The sequence below is a fragment of the Mus caroli genome, chromosome 1 (genome assembly GCF_900094665.2).
Source record: "Mus caroli chromosome 1, CAROLI_EIJ_v1.1, whole genome shotgun sequence".
In the NCBI taxonomy this organism is placed as follows: domain Eukaryota; kingdom Metazoa; phylum Chordata; class Mammalia; order Rodentia; family Muridae; genus Mus; species Mus caroli.
In genome coordinates this window covers 52,041,269-52,058,585 of record NC_034570.1, presented here as the reverse complement: position 1 = coordinate 52,058,585, position 17,317 = coordinate 52,041,269, and the positions used below count along the sequence as shown (strand labels likewise).

The 17,317-nt window shown below is 45.8% G+C and overlaps 1 protein-coding gene across 1 annotated transcript in view; it reads right to left on the bottom strand.

Moving 5' to 3' along the window:
• Positions 1-10,668, bottom strand: part of LOC110291452 (aldehyde oxidase 2) — an 86,008-nt gene extending 75,340 nt beyond the window's left edge. The window contains exons 1-6 of the mRNA XM_021158623.2: positions 10,612-10,668; positions 7,938-7,995; positions 6,417-6,513; positions 5,567-5,675; positions 3,410-3,536; positions 1,377-1,438 (exon numbers count right to left, since the gene is read on the bottom strand). Of these exons, the coding sequence (XP_021014282.1) occupies positions 1,377-1,438; positions 3,410-3,536; positions 5,567-5,675; positions 6,417-6,513; positions 7,938-7,995; positions 10,612-10,668 (510 nt within the window). The remainder of the gene's footprint in view (positions 1-1,376; positions 1,439-3,409; positions 3,537-5,566; positions 5,676-6,416; positions 6,514-7,937; positions 7,996-10,611) is intronic.
• Positions 10,669-17,317: the final 6,649 nt, after the last annotated feature.

Sequence of the window (17,317 nt, the reverse complement as noted above, 5' to 3'; positions counted from 1 at the left end):
TGAAGAAAATCATGCTTCTTTGGGTTCAGTGGGTAATAAAAACCTTCTGTGTCCTATCTGGGGCTGAGTTTCTTTCACCTAATGTAGCATGAGACTGGCTGGCAACAGGGTGAGCTATTGGAACTCATTTTGGACTTTATCTTCAGCACCTGTGTTCCAGGAGCAGCAGGTAGCACCTACACTCTTAGGGAAAGGATTAATTTAGCACACTTGCTGGTATCTCATGCTTCCCCACTTACAGCAGCCATCGGCTGGGTGTAGAGTCTCTTTATTCCACTTTTTAGTGTGTCAACTCTGGCTCCCTCACAGGGCAATAGAAATCTGGGACACACATGACCAGAATACCCTCCTGGCTTTGGGACACACCCACTGTACATTTCCAGGTCTACCTCTACTGTGTGTGGAACTGAGGCAGGAACACATACAGAGATGTTAGCCTGTGGCTTCTGCTTTCTCTTCCTACATGGCCCTGTAGTGGCCACATATGCTCCTGTGAATACTCCAGCCCAGAGTCTGCTCTCTCTCTATAAGGAGCTTCATTGATCATGTGTGCACACATTGGCTCCTAAGACCTTCCCTAAAGTACCTAGCCTAAAGGTACAGTTGAAGCCCTATATGGAGAATGATCCAGAAAAAGATAAGCATATCACGTTGTCCCTATGGACTCCTGAATAGCTGGGTAAGAACTACAGGGGGCTCCTCCAAGATGTGAGGTGCCCTTTGCTTCTGCCTAATGTCTCCTCCCACAATCTCTGTGTCCTCAGCAGAGGGTCATCAGATGCACCATCTTGAGTGTCTGCCGAATGCTATTCAGTCAACAGCATTCTCATTATGAGCAATTATTTGTTGAGCTCTTACTAACTGCCAAGCAAGACATTTGAGTTTTCACCAGAGAGGTATCTCTATTTTCGGAGGCTGTTCCCTGTGTTCTTGGAGTGAATGTTAGCGTCTATGCTGCAATTTCACCTTCTTTTTCTGTTTTCCCATTCCTAGTTGCTTGGGTTCTCAGAAGAAGCCTTCTTCACCACAGCAAAGCCTGGCTTGACTTCTAGTGTTTACAGACAACATTTCAGCTGCACTGTCCCTGTCTCACTGGTGGCGAGTGTCGGACAGACCGCTTCTCAGCTCACCTGACTTCCCTCTGTGGTTCTAGACCACATCAAAGGTGGTGTAATGGTCACCTGGTCTACAGCAAGCACTGGCAGCTCCAACGAGTCCCCGCCCTCTCCCCCTCCCCTCTGTGCTGACATTTGTCTGTTTTAGTCGGTTGTGATGGTCTTACAAACCCCATTCTTGCGTCCCCAGCTTTGGTCACCTGTTCTTCTCATTCCTACTCCGTATGATGTGTCTCCACTTCCTTACCCTTGTGTACTCACCATGCAGAAGGTCCTGCCGCTCTCCAGAATTGGCCGATACCCAGTACAGCGGCAGAGGTTCCCTGATCAGAGGGGAAGCATAGCTGTGAATTGCTTGCCTCTACTGCTTACTTTTCCAGATTATTATTTATTTATGGGTATTTATGTGTGTCGGTGTGTGGATGCTCTTAGAGGTCAGAAGAAGGTATTGCATTTCCTGGGGCTGAAGTTATAGGTGCTTGTGAGCCACAAATGTGGGTGCTGAGAACTGAACTCCGGTCCTCTGGAAGAGCAGCAAGCTCTCCTAACGACCGAGCCACATCTCCAGCCACTCTACTGGATTCTTTTAAAAACCGAAATAGATCTAACAGATTTTCCTGTCAGTTCTGGGGAGTAGAACTCAGGGACTTGGACATGCTAGGATAACATTCTACTTCTGAGTTATGATCCTGGCCATGATGTTTAGCTATTGACAATAACTATTTCAAATTATGTAAGGCAGTGAGATCTTAAGAAAGCAATTCCCAAGGTGTCACTAGACAGACAAAGTGCCACGGGTGGTCTACCAGGTGTGTTCCTCAGAGGCTCTTAGGTCACTGCACCAGAGTCACCTGGTTGTATTTGTTAAGAACATGAATCCTGGAACCTGGGCATCTGGAGGCAGGCAGGAGAGCCTGCATTTAAGAGACCAGTGGGGCATTCTGTTGCGTGGTAAAGTCTGGAATCCTGACGCTTCCAAGGATGAAGGTGAAGGTCTGAGGGTAGAGAGAGAGTGTAGACTAGAGTTCATCTCTGATGGCCTGACTAAGAAGTTTGGGCTCAAAGGATGTGCAAGCTATGGGTTGGTAAAGAATGGGTAGAATTCTCAGAGCAGCAGGAACAAGATGGGGAGAGACTGGCCTGGAGGAGTCGTGTAGAGAGCAGGAAGTATGACAAATTGGGCTTGGTCAAGTTTTAGGACCGATGAGCTGCTGAAGAGAGACCTGGGGAAGGTGGGGGTTTTAGATGAATTAGTATGATTCTCTGATTATTATTATTATAATATTGTGGATTGAACCCAGGACTTTTGCCCATGATAACTACTCTATCATATGCTCAGCTCTGGTTTTCTGCACTTGAAAGAAGAGATAAGGATAGAGAGCTAGGGAGAGCAAGAGAGAGGGAGGGAGAAAGGGGAGAAGGAGAGAGAGAGAGAGAGAGAGAGAGAGAGAGAGAGAGAGAGAGAGAGAGAGAGAGAGAGAGATCAGCAGCTGGCAGATAAGGAGCATATCTATTTTCATCTGTCTTCAACCTTTGAATTGAGGACTTGTTTACGGATTGATAACACCCGAAGATAATGTTTATTAACCCTGTATGTTTATAAAACTAAAACTGTTACAAATCTTTCAGATGAGAGGCTTATTATGAATTGATATATGTCCCCCCCCCCAAGAGTCTTGTAGTCTTAAGGCCTGGCAACTATGAACATAGCCTTGTTGGACAATAAGATCTCTCCCAGTGGAATCAAGAGGTAACAAGGTTGTCCAGGCCTGGGGTGGGCCTACCCCAGTGGCTGATGTCTGTAAACAAGAGGAAGATCTGTAAGCCAGACAGCAAGGAGAAAGGTGTGAGGTAGAAACAGTTTGGAGCTATGTGGCTCATGACCTCAGAAATGCCAAGACTCAGCTGACTGAGAGAAATAAGGCTGAGAGGAATCAAGGCTGAGAGGAATAAGGAAGCAGTCTCTTCAGGGCTTTCAGACACAGCACCAGCGGGCCGATAGCTTGACTCCAGACTTAATGCTTCTAGAACTGCATGAGAACTTTCTGTGTTTTCAGCCAGTCATGCTTTGTTGGGTAGGCTCATGGATTCCGGCCCCTGGGGAGCATGTGATAAGTCAGCAGACAGAAGTGTGGTGGCCCCTGGGCCATGTGCAGATGACTTGACATCTGTGTCTGCACACAAATGTTAGAAATGACTGTGGCTTGGCACTGGAGCAGAGCTAGGAAGATCCTGAGGGCGGTGTGGGGCATGAAGAACCCTTTCCTTCTGCCTGCCTCCTGTGTCACACCTACCTCCCAAGGCCTCCATGAGCTGCTCCTCTGAGGGCTGCGGGTGGTTCCTGAGCAGTGTGTAGATGGACATCACCATCCCAGGGGTGCAGAAGCCACATTGGGTACCGTGGCTCTTGGCGATCCTCTCCTGGAATCATACATTTGTGGTCACATCTGCTGCCTTTGACTCTCTCCAGGGTCCACAAATCTGCACCATTCTCACCCTCTGAGCAAATGTGGCCCGCTCCATTGTCCAGTTCTGTATATTCCCCTTTCTAGGCAGCTCCCAAAGGCAAGAGGTTTAGAAGTTACCGCTCGCAACTTTAATTACTTTTCAGGGTCAGATGGCTCTGAGACTTCTGTTTGGGAATTAGCCGTGTGCAGCCAGCACTCCCAGTGAGAACACTTATCCAGGAATTGGTAATTATTAGGAGGGTGCACGTAAGTTTCAAAACTGGTTTTCTTGGAACACCCATACATCTTCCACGGCTTAGATCTCACGGGAGGCTGTGTGGCTTTGACCAACATGGAGACCATTGCTGATCTCCTGTTGTCTTCCTTAATATTTTCTGTGTCAGCTCAAAAGGCTTAGCTTTCAGGGACTGAGGATTTTGGTCTCTGTTATTTCAAGCGTGATCTATGGTCTTCTGGGAAATGGTAGGGAACTCAGGTCCCTGCTCCAAACTGCTTGGCCAGAATCTGAACTTTTAGCAAGTTCCAGGTGACTCCTGGGAACACCAAAGCTTGGAAGCTTGGCTCCAGATTCAGTGCACAATGCCTGGGGTCCCACTGTGTGGACTTAGCTGTGAGTGTCTTGTACGACTTCCTAGCAGACTCTTTTCTGGGTCCTTCATCTTTACTGACCTCTTTGGAGTTGACTCTCAAGTGGTTAAATCAAGAAACCCTGGGGCTTCTCCTGCCTAAAACCCCTGAGCATTGGTTGATCTGACTGTGGCTTCCCAAACTCCCATGACAATGACAGGAGAAACAGTGCCAGCACATGTCACGTCACCGTTCAACCCAACACTGCTGCTTCAGCAGCAGGCTGAGTGCTGGAGGGGGAGTGTCCCCGTCCTCTAGGGAGTTGCTCTCAGACTTCCCTCAGCCAAATGCTGATTTTTACGCCTCAAACCTTTATGCTACAGGGAATGATCCCTAAATTTTATCTCATAAAAATGTTGTCTGATACCAATTGTACTATAAACTAGAGTAGATATTGAACACAGGCTATAGAGTAAATGTCTCTGAGGGGATGGGGATATAGCCGTTGATAGGGCATACCATATGTGTGTGTGTGTATGGATATATATGGATAATAGATGAGTATATGTATGTGTAACATATTTGTGTAGTGCTTGTAGAAGTCAGAAGAGGGCATTAGATCCCCTGGGCACTGGAGTTAGAAGCTGATATAATTGACCTAACTGGGTGCTGAGAATTGAACCTGGATTCTCTGGAAGAGCAGTCAGTGCTCTTAACACTGAGCCATCTCTCCAGCCATGGGTATGGCTTTTTGATATAGCATCTCATGTATTCCAGGCTGACCTTGACCTCACTGTGTAGTGGAGGATGACCTGGAACTCCTTCTGTCTCTACTTCCCCAGTACTGGGGTTATAAGTATGCGCCAGCATTCCAAGGACTTCATGAATGGTAGGCAAGTGCTCTATCAACAGCTACATCCCCAGCTAAATCCTCAGAGGCATTTATTCTATAGCCTGTGTTCAATATCCACTTCAGTTTATAGTAAATTGGTATCAGAAAAGGTTTTTAAAATCTTAATATTATCCAAATAGAAGAAACAATGAATGATGACCATTTAATCAAATGAAGGTGTGTTTTAGAGCTCTCTCTCTCTCTCTCTCTCTCTGTTTGTTTTGTTTATTTTGAGACAGGGTTTCTCTGTATAGCCTGAAACTCACTCTGTAGACCAGGCTGGCCTTGAACTCAGAAATCCACCTGCCTCTGCCTCCCAAGTATTGGGATTAAAGGTGTGCACCACCATTGCCTGGCATAGCTTTCTCTAATATCACCGATTGCATGTTATCACCCTGATCAATGAGTGTCTGACTGACCAAAGCTCCTACATTGTGACCCAGAAGGTGGAGGTGGGACAGACAGTCTGCACAGCCTTTGGCAAAGTGAAGTTCAGAAGTGAGAAGATTAGAATGTGTGCTTACCTGCACAGGGTGGAGCCTAGTCTTGATGCTTCCCACACCTTCCACGGTGGTGACGGCAGCCCCATGCAAGGAGCACAGGGGCACCAGGCATGCCATGACGGAGAAGTGTCTTTGTGTGGGAAACACAAAGAAAACCGAGTAAAGTGACACAGTCCTGCACCATGGAGAACCAGCAACTAAGAAGGGCAACTCTGATGGCCAGGTTGGGGGCATGGGAGACATGGACTGCAGAGGTGGCAGCTCTGATGAAGTGGGGAGGTGGGAAGACTGCAGGGATGACAGATGAGAACAAGTCAAATCACTCTCTGCTCATTCTATGACACCTATGAGAACTGGGGGTCCTTAATGTGAACCTGGACACATCCTGAATATCAGAAAAATCTTTACAGTCTTAAAATAGATCCCCCTAAGAGCTCTTAATCATTAAACTCTCTTTCCCCAAGTGGGGAAGGACCCATGTCACCAGATGGGTGGCTGAACTTCTATTAGTCTTTGTTGAGCAATGGCCGCATCACAAGCAAAGGCTTTTTGCCTTTTGCCTATACTAGTGCACTCTGCATTCATTTTCTTGTTAGTTTAGGCTCTCTGAGTAAACTCATTTAACCATGTGGGGGGAATCTGTGTTTTGAACCCATCTTGGTTTGGACCAAAGATGTGGATGAAGTTCAAGTTTCAGGAGTGATATACAGAAGGCAGTTAGCATAGTTACATAATCAGAGTAAAGGGCTCACAGCATTGGTGGGGATTCTTTCAGTGGGACACTAGGATCTGGTCTTTCTTAGTTATGTGGTAGAACAGAAGTCAGGCAGGGACAAACCTCTCTTTTGGCTACTGAACCCTGGGTAGCTACCTTGTCTTCTTGCACACCGGATCGTGTTGTGACACCATCACTGTGCAGGCCCCACAGCCTCCTGTTCCACAGGCATCCTTAGTTCCTGTGAGGCGTACTGGGAAGGAAGAAGTCAAGGAAAAGATGCAAAGCAGACATTTTGCCTCTGAGCGAGCTGCTTCCCTAGGGTGTCACTAGTGTGAAAGGTCTTTGTGGATGACACCCTGTCGGAGAAGCCATTGCTTAGCTATGTGGTCCTGGATAAACTAGCCCATTCTGGCTTGTTTCCATTTGCAAAGAAGGAGTGATACCTACATTGTCAGGCCAGCTAACTATATACATCTTGTTAAGGTAAAACTCCTTAGACAGACCCTACTTCAGTACAAGGTATTTTTGTCTTCTTCTGGCTCTGGTCATGTAATTGTGGGGAGAAGAACTATTTTTAACAACTCAATACGTTATTAATTTTGGCTTGTAATAACCCAGCCTTCCTCTGGCTGTATTACACCTGAAGTGGGTGATGAGTCTCTAGGTCTGTTATCTTGCCTCTGGGTCCCACCGTGAGCATCCTTCTTTCTAACTCTCTCCAGGTAATCCCAAAGCTGGGCTCTGCCTCTGCATTTATCTTCCTTTTCCTGTTTCCACATAACATTGATCAGTTGTGGCTAAAAAAGGCTTTAAACCCATCAACTCCTTGCTTCTCTCTCTCTCTCTCTCTCTCTCTCTCTCTCTCTCTCTCTCTCTCTCTCTCTCTCTCTGTTCTGTTGGTTCATCAGTTCACGGGGGTTCAGTTGTATTATGTAAGTAAAGAGGGCCTGAGTGAGAAAACGAGTCCCTGAGTCTTATTTCAGAGAGGGGACCAATGACAGTTTTCACTCAGCTCTAAGCACAGCTACTATGTGACAGGCTGGCTACCCTCCCACTTGCCATGACAAATGGAAGTTTTGATTATTTCAAACATAAAATGTTTTGACTTTCAAATATTGGTGGCTAATTAGCAACCACGTGGGCTTTCACACAAAGCTTGTTCGGGGCAGTTTCATCAATCTGTTACTCCTGTCCCTGAGTTTCATTATTTATGTTTTGGCTTCCCCGAGCAATTCATTGGGCTTACTAATTAAAATATGTTTATCATTATGAAGAGCTGTGTTCCAGCATATAAGATGGTGGGGACATCTGGTGTAAGAAAAATAGATGTAAGGTGAAGAAATTGTCGTATCCAATTGCTGAATCTGAGAATCTGGTTTTGTAAAGGGCAGGTCACAGGCAACCCAAGCCTCTATTATGTAACACTCCGGTGGATGGCAGAGCCCAAGTGTACGGCTTAGCTTCTATTTCACACTATTCAATCACACGTAAGCAATGCTGGGAAGCTTTCTCCTCTCACCAGCCCAGCTAATCTGATATTCTTAAAGCCACTGCCAAAAGCAAAAGCAGGCAAGGGTGACAGGGCTGGAGACCTCACAACCACAGCAGCTAACGCACTCCATACATTCTACAAGGCATGTATAGGCATGGCTGAAACTGTGATCAGAAGGATCCAGTTCTTTCTCAGGAAGGCCAGCAGAGTGACTTCTGGGTCCACGTTCTTCTCTGTCACCTGGGTTGGAAACAGGAGGGATTATGGGATTGAATGGTTGACTCAGAAGACTGTCTGTGGCAGTCTGCTCCATCTGTTTGATGGAGGAGGTAGGATGGAGCAGACCAGACCTGCTCAGAGGGGAAACCGTGTTTATTTACAGGACAGGAGCCTCACAAGGCCCGTGTAGAAATGTGATTTGTGTGGTGGAAGACGTGGGATGCTGTGGGATGCTGTCTCTGGACCTTTTCCACTTTTGAAACGTATCTGCACTTTGTATTTTTCACTTCTTCTGTTGCCCGGCCTTGTGGAACCTCCCAACAGAATCTTTAGAAGTATTTTAAACTTGGAATGTGTTTGTTCAGGGGGATGGGGAGTGGTCCTATAGGGAGGGGAGGTGGGTGGGATGTGTCTGCCATTTCTGGGATACCTGGTAGGGAACACTTGATGATCTCTGGGGTCTGGAATTTGTCACAGAAAGTCTGTGGGGGAAAGTTATTGTTGTCCTGGAGAGGCTCTGGGGCCTGCTGGTCCCCTGACATTTGAGTGGCCTGCTGGTGAGCCTTGACACCTTACTCAGGACCCAGAGTAGGTCTAATGGGCCATTAGACCTCCCCCATCCTTCCTCTGGAAAGTGGAGTGTTCACACCAAAAGTCACACAGGAACTTCCTAGTTTTCTCTTTCCCTATTGTATCATTTAGCATAGTTATTGCTTTTGCCCTGGGATGTCATGTGAGCACCTCTAGTCATTCAGCTGTGTGACAGGCAAGGAAGGTTCAGTGCCAACACTGCCTTCTTCCTTTCTCCTCAGAAGGGAGACACAAATTTTTGTATATCTCAAGGAATAGAAATCTCTAGGCAGATATTTCTAAGGTGAGAACTGGGGCTGGTGTGTGGGGGAGGCACCTCATCACTAGAATAATAACAAAACCTACCCTCCAATGCCCTTCCTCTCACACTAGGCCCTTTACAAACAATTACAGAGAATGTAATCAGACCCCACCCCATAGAAATATCTAACATACCCCCACCACACAGACTGCCTCCTCTTCCCTCCTCTCTGTTGGCATTTAGTCTCAGCTCTGCCCCACAGTTACCTGGCAACAGCCAGGCATGCCTGACTCACTATAAAAGGGGCTGCTTGTCCCCTCCTCACTCTCTTGCCCTCTTACTCTTGCTCTCTCCTCCTGCTCTCCCTCTCTCCCCATTCCCCTCTCCCCTCTCTCTATGTGCTATTCTCTCTCTCTCTCTTTCTCTAACTCTCCCCCTTTCTCTCAACTCCCCTCCCCATACCCTGAATAAACTCTTTTTTTATACTATACTATCGTGTGGCTGGTCCCTCAGGGGGAAGGGATGCCTCAGCATGGGCCCACAGAGGTACCCCTTTCCTCTACACCATACCTTGCCTCTATCAAACATCTCTGGCCTCTCCTAATTTTTTTTTTTCTTTTTATAAAACACAACACTCTCCCCTCCTCTTTGTTCCCCTCTCCCCTCTATCTCTTGACTTATTCTCTGTTCTGACTACAGCCGTGTCATTCTGGGATCATAATTGGATCTGGCTCAATGGGAAAGCCATGAGTGATTGTCACAGAAGGGTGTGGTGGTGGGTGCCTGGCGAGGCTGCACTCAGCTGAGAGCACATGCAGGCAAATGAACAGCCCTGTGGCTGCTTTTTTTGGGCCAGCTCCTGAGTGCAGACGTGTGCAGGCAGAGAGGTTCGAGAAGCAGTTGGAGGGGAGGTGGCAAGAGTTCAGAGAAGCTGTGGGCCCTTGGAAAGTAGAACGGGGCTCATGACAAGAAGGACTTGGCCTCTAAAAGTAGCCAGTGTCCCGTGTGAGGGATGGTGAGGCTAGGAAGGAGGCTACTAGTGAAAGTAGCCACTGAGAGGCTCTGTCCTTGTCTCTATATTCCCAGAACAGACTGCAACCTAGGGAAAGAGGGGCCTCCTGGCTTTTCAACTTGTGAATCATGACCCTTTTAGAGATCAAATAACTCTTTCACAGGGGTCCCCTAAGACCATCAGAAAACACAAATGTGTATGATTCGTGACAATAGCAAAATTACAGTTCTGAGGTAGCAACAAAACTAATTTTATGGTTGGGGGGTTACCACAACATGAGGAACTGTATTAAAGGGTCACAGAATTTGGAAGGTTGAGAATTACGGCCGTAGAGAAATTGATTTGATAAACGGAATTACAAAGATGGATCCATAAAAAACTTCTAGAGTTCAAAACGCAAACCATGCAGTAGGGCGTACTGCTTCTGTATCTCATGCCTCAGGGGCTCCTGCCTGGGGACAGAAGCAGCTTTCCTTCCAATTTCACAACAGCTGTGGGAAGCACAGGCCACAGGGGGACTCCGAGACTCAGGGAGGGGAAGTAATTTGTATCAGGTTATGCAGTGAAGTGCCATGTTAGAATCCCAGGGGTATGCAAAGAATTCCAAGACTCTCCTGCCTCCCACTATGCCAGGACCCAATTGTTGGCTTCGAGGAGAAAAGAGAAGTCAAAATGGATTCGTAAAGCTAAGCTTCTTGTCCCAGAAAGGAGAGGCTCAGATCGGATTCCTGGAGCCCCTGGAGTCAGGGGTTTCCTGCTGCAAGTCGCAGGGCTAACTCTACGGGTCCCTTACCTTCTTCCCGTTCACATAGAACTCCAGCTCATCTGAAATCTGGGCTGCGCAAGGCATGGCTCTGGTGAGTTTGGCCTCTTGGCTCGGATACCAGCTACAGAAGTGAACAGAAAGGATTGAGGTGGAAGCGGGCAGCCTGGAGCCCCAGCAGGGACAGCTTGGAGTGGAGAACTCCTTGCTTCACGACCTTTTAAGTGTAGGGCCTCCTAATCCCATGCCTCACCTCCCACCAACCTTGGCTTTGAAGCTGGCTCAGGAGGCAACCTATACCTCTTTTCTTGCTTTCTCTGAAACCCGAGAGCATCCTGTGAAACCCACAAACAACCTAAGCTTAAACCTGCTCTGTGCATTGCCTCAACCTGGCACCCTGCACCAGTCCCAAAGGGACCGAGTAGAAAGCTAACTGCAAGCTTCCCAAGATCCTGTCCCTGAATCTCCCTGGCTTGTTTTGCATTCTTTATGAGAAAATGAAGCCTCCTAGGAAAACTTACAGATGAGCTCAGACTGTGCTCTCGTTGAGGCGAAGATGTGGGGTGTCCTACTCACTTGGCCCTTCCACGTCTTTCCTGCTTCTTCTCTATGCTCAAGACCATTGTGTTGGAAAAAGTGTGATCTGTTCAAGGCCCCCTGAGGCACTGGGAACTAAGCCGGGGTCTCCTGGGTCGAGAGAAGGCTAAGTGTACAGACAGGCCGATGATGGAGAAGATACTGCTCCTGCATGAAAACCCTCTAAGTACATCTGCTCTTTTCATGGTGTAGCTAAAGAGATGCCCAAGGCTTGCTGCTTCTGTGGTCTGGTTTTGGGAGAGCTGACGACTCCCCCTCTTCTAGCACACCCTTCGTGAGGTCATGAGCACCATCATTAGAGTAGAACCTTGATGTTAGAACAAGCATTCACTGTGTGATGAGGCTTCAAGCCAGAACTTCCCCTTTCTCATTCCATGGAGTCCAGGGAACACTTCCAATCCAACAGGGCTGTCATTTCTCAGCTTTCTTGATAATTCTAAGGACTAGCTCTTGAGGACTCCCAGTCTGTGTAGATCCATGGATGTGTTTGTGTGGTGAGTCATGTGTATTAAAAAACTTGTTGGACAGATTGGGTAAGTCTTTGGGAGGGGAAGTTGGAGACCTCTGTGAATTAGGCCCTCCAGGTTAGATTTCCAAACCCTCTGATAGCACTCTGGGGCCTGGGGTATAAGACCCAGTGTGCTAAGCCTTCTAGCCCTCCTCTAGCGCTGGACTCAGGTGCTCTTGTTCCAAGGGGGAAAGTCCTCACTGCCTCCTTTCTGCTGAAAGCTGGGTTGTCTGTCTCTACCTAGGATCTTCCAGTGGCGCCCAAATCCACTTAGCAAAGCTCCATATGCCTGCCACAAGAAGCCTGTGAACTGGCCCAGAGCATCTAGCGCCTTACTCGTGGTCCCCCTTGCTTGCGGTTCTGCCGTACTGGCCCCTTTCCTGCTTGTGGAGTAGGCTGAACTCTTCTGGCCCAGAGCCTTGGTGTATGTTATTCACTTTGGCTCAACAGTTTGGACAGAGTTTGATTGACTTGGCTGGTGCCTTTTGTTACCCGGGTCTGAACCTTTCCTGACCACCTAGTCTCAAGCCAGCCTGCTTGGTTTCATGGACAACATTCCTCCTCCACTTTCTCCTCCATCATATCCTCCTCCTCATCATCATCATCATCATCAGACAACACCAATCTCATTGCTCTTGGCTGGCCTGGAATTCTCTATGTAGAACAGACTGGCCTCAAACTCAGAGACATGCCTGTCTCTCCTTCCAGAGTGCTGGGAGTAAAAGTGTGGTCTACCATGCTGGCTCTCTCATTGCTTCTTTTTTTCCCCCTTCCCTTCCCATTCACTCCAGGCCCCCCCCCCCCCCCTCATTCTGGCCCATAGGTTTTCTATTTGTTTCTCATTATGGATGGTTGTGAGCCACCATGTGGTTGCTGGGATTTGAACTCATGACCTCCGGAAGAACAGTCAGTACTCTTAACCGCTGAGCCATCTCACCAGCCTTCATTGCTTCTTAACATGGCTACTGTGTACATTTTAAAAATTGCTTTTTTTTTCCACTTGAATGTAAACTTCAGGAAGGCAGGGATGTAATATTCAGTTCTCCACTGTGTCCCCGGGGACTATAAAAAGTATTAGATGACTGGAGAAGGTTCTCACATCTGCAATGACAATGGACTTTTCCCTCTCCCTGCTTACTGTTCCCCCACCCGTCTGTTTATCACCAGAACAGAAGAGGCTTCTATGGGAAGAAACTGGAAGCCTGAGAGGTGAATGGGAATTGACCTCGGAGAACTGAGAAGGGAGGAGGCCATGGAGGAGGTGGGCCCCCTGCAGACAGCTGACACGCCCTTCCTATGGCCACTCCCACGGAAGGGGAAACACTGAGGGACTGTATTTAACTGTTCCTGTGCAGTTCAGCAGCTTACTCTCCCTTTTGGGTGAGGGCAACTTGTACCTACAGAGAACACAGGGTTGCCCCACGTGAGAGCTCCCAAGCTGCCGGTGATAGAAACACATGTATCACGGTGCTCCCAAAAATATGCATCGTTATTAAATCCTCCAAGGACAAGCGTTCAGAGGAGAGAACCAGTTTTGAGTACTGAGGTTGGATTAAGGTATTAGATTCAGGTGATATGAAAGTGCCATGAATCAGGTAAACAAATGTATTAAATTCTGGGAAACTGAAAACCGACCTAAATTCTCCAGAGAGAGTTTTTCAAGCAAAGAAAACCTCGTTTGCATGAACTCTGGGGATGCACAGGGATTGAGGAGAAGGGGCCTCTGTAGCCTGGAGACCCAGGGGAGGCCTGTGAGGCTCTGGTTTGCACCCCTGCCACGAGCCCCTGGGGTGCTTGGGTACACAGTTTGGAAATTGTCCACTTTAGAATGAGCAAAAGGCTCTGTGGTAAGAGAGTAAGATGCAGACTTTTTACTAAGTCTTTCTTCTCTCTTAGGTCTTATTCAAGACAATGGGATAAAGCAGACATTTTTGTTTTCTCTACTTTAAAAAGAATCCTTTAATCTCTTATTCATGTTGACAATTTTATCTGTGTATACATTGTATCTTGATCACCTCTACCCCAATTCCCATCTGTATTCCCCTCATCTATGCCCTCAACACATAGCCTTTCACTTACATATCCTTAATTTAAAAATTTTTTGTAAGCCATTGATTTTATTTAGAAGGGCTAGAATATTGAGTGGTTTTATTGGATTAATTTTATGTAGGTCTTGTGTGGATAACCATAACTGCTGTGAGTTCATCAGCCCGTGTCATGCTCAGAGGACAGCATTTCACAGCATCCTACTCCCATTTCTGAGATGTCCCTGAGCCTGTGGGAGGAGTTTGATGCAGTTGTTCCATTTAGGGCTCAGCACCCAAAAACCACTTATTCTCAACACTTTGGCTAGTTAACAGCCTCTGCATTAACTGCTGTCCAATGCAGAAAGGCACTGCTAATCTGTGAGTACAAACATAAACATATTAAATTAACTTTCTTACTTAATTTACTTTATTAATTTCCCAACCACACTTTCCCCTCCCTACTCTCCTCCCAGTCCTTCCTTCCCACCCTTTCCTTCCCCCACCAATTTCTCTTCAGAAAAGGGGAGGTCTCCCATGGATATCAACCAGCTTAGCATATCAAGTTGGAGTAAGACTAGATGTATTTTCTCCTATTGAGGCTAGATGAGGTAATCTAGTAGGGGGAAAGGGTCCCAAAGGCAGGCAACCGAGTTAGAGACAGTTTCTGCTCCTGCTGTTAAGGAGTCCCACATGAAGACCCAGCTACACAACTGTTACATATGTGCAGAGGGCCTAGGTCAGTCCCATGCATGCTCACTCCCAGATTGGCACTTCAGTCTCTGTGAGTCCCTGTGGGCCAAAGTTAGTTGATTCTGTAGGTTTTCTTGTGGTGTCCTTGATCCCACTGGCTCCTACAATCCTTCCTCCCCTTCTTTCTCAGGATTCCCCAAGCTCCTTCTAATGGTTGGCTGTGGATCTCTGCATCTGTTTCCATTAATTGCTGGGTGAAGCCTCTCAGATGACAGTTATGCTAGACTCATGTCTCCCAAGTGTAGCAGAATATTACTAGCAGTGTCAGGCGTGGGCTCCCTCTCATGGTATGGATCTCATGTTGGAACAGTCATTGGTTGCCCATTCCCTCAATTTCTGCTCCATCTTTACCCCCTGAAACATCTTGTAAACAGAACAAATTGGAGGTCAAGGGTTTTACTCCCCATTGCTAGGAGTCTTAGCTAGAGTCACCCTCATAGATTCCTGGGATTTTTCTATTGCTCTAGGTTTCTAGCTTGTCCCAGAGATTTCTACCCACTCCCAATTCCACTTGTCTTTCCCAGTACTTTCTCTGTCCTCTTCCTACTTGATCCCTCCTGTTCCACCCCTCCCTGTCCAGGCCTCCCCTCAGTGCCCCCCCCACCCCTGCATCTACATATGATGTCTCTTTTATTTCCTCTTCTCAGTGAGATTCACTTGCCCCACCTTGAGCCTTCCTTACTACTTAGCTTCTTTGATCTGGATTATCCAGCATGGTTATCTTTTACTTTACAGCTATTATCTACTTATAAGTGAGTACATACCATGTTTGTCCTTCTGGGTCTGAGTTACCTCACTCAGGATAATCTTTTCTAGTTCCACCCATTTGCCTGCAGATTTCATGAGGTCATGGCTTTTAATAACTGAGTAATACTTCATTGTGTAAATGTACCACATTCTTTTTTTTTATTGAGGAACATTGTAGGTTGTTTCCAGTTTCTGGCTATTATGAATAAAGCTGCCATGAACATAGTTGAGCAAGTGTCCTTGTTATATGTTGGAGCATCCTTTGGGTATATGCCCAATAGTGGTAAAGCTGGGTCTCGAGGTAGGCCTATTCCTATTCTCAGAAAATTCAAAATTTTCTGAGAAACTGCCAAATTGATTTCCAAAGTGGCAGTTCAAGTTTGCACTCTCACCAGCAATGGAGGAGTGTTCCCCTTGCTCCACATCCTCACCAGCATGAGCTGTCTCTTGTGTGTTTGATCTTAGCCATTTTGACAGGTGTAAGATGGAATCTCAGGGTTGTTTTGATCTGCATTTCCCTGATGACTAATGATGTTGGACATTTCTTTAAGTACTTTGTGGCCATTAGAGATTCCTCTGTTGAGAATTCTATTTAGATCTGTACTCTACTTTTTAATTGGGTTATTTGATTTGTTGATGTTTAGTTTCTTGAGTTCCTTATATTTTTTAGATATCAGCCCACTGTTTTTCTGGGCTGCTGTTTTGTCCTTTTGACAATGTCCTTTGTCTTACAGAAGCTTTTCAGCTTCATGAGGTCCCATTTATTAATTGTTGATCTTAGTGCCTGAGCCATTAGTGTTCTGTTCAGGAAGTTGTCTCCTGAGCCAACGAGTTCAAGGCTGTTCCTCACTTTATGTTCTATCAGGTTCAGTGTATCTGGTTTTATGTTGAGGTCTTTGATCTGCTTGGACTTGAGTTTTGTGCAGGTGATCTATATGGATATATTTGCATTCCTCTACATGCAGACTTCTGGCTAAACCTGCTTGTTGTTGAAGATTTGTTGACAATGCTTTCTTGTTTTCTATTGTATAATTTTGGCTTCTTTTTCAAAACTCAAGTGTTCATAGGCATGTGGTTTTACTTCTGGGTCTTTAATTCAATACCATAGATCAGCCTGTTTGTTTTTATGCCAATGCCATGCAGTTTTTACTATTGCTCTGTAGTCCTAACCTGTAATTAGGGATGATGAGACCTCCAGAAGTTCTTTTATTGTACAAGATTGTTTTAGATCTCCTAAGTTTTTTTTTCTGTATGAAGGTGAATATTATTCTTTCAAGGTCTGTAAAGAATTGTGTTGGAATTTTTTTAAGACACATTCCATATTTTATTTATATTTTAAGACTAACTTTCATCTCAAAATCACATATCCATACACCTACTTCCTTTTTGTTGACTTCACTTAAAACATCTAAGCATGTTTTACTAAACAAAGACTGTAAACAAATTATTATGTCTGTTACATGTAACAAACCGGAACAGCTTTTAACAGAAATTCAAAACCCCAACATCTTTTATTATAAATACAAGTATCAAAACAATCCTGAACCTATGTTTGATACTAATAGTACCAAAGAATTAACCACTTCAAGAATTAACACAACTGTTGACTATTCATTGTATCTGCTACTTTAAACAATTCCAACTGCAGCTCTAAATATGATAAAGCATGCCATTTCTGTTCTTCCTTCTTGAGACTTTACTTTCCAGAAAAACAAATGTTTCCATGGCCATCTGACACTCTTTTGTCATGCTTTTGTCTTGAAAGCCTGGATTCCATTTTGAGTACTTCAGGTTCATGTTTAAATGCCAGTGCTTAAGAGAAAGAAAAATTGTGCTGCACTTCTCTTGTTACCTGAAAAATAATAGGTGTACATATATTAAATATATTCTTACAACTGTCCAGGTCATGTTCACCAGCTGCAATTCTTTTACTTAATGTGTGGGCATTTTGCATGGTGATATTTAATCAAGACATTAACATGAGTAGAAGGTTGCTGATTTAAGACAAGTTTGAGATCCACTAAAGTTAGTTGTTGTACGTCTGTCCTTCTGGAGGCTGTGGAAGCTTCATATTTTCTTTGGACATCATTTCTTTTTTTTTTTTTTT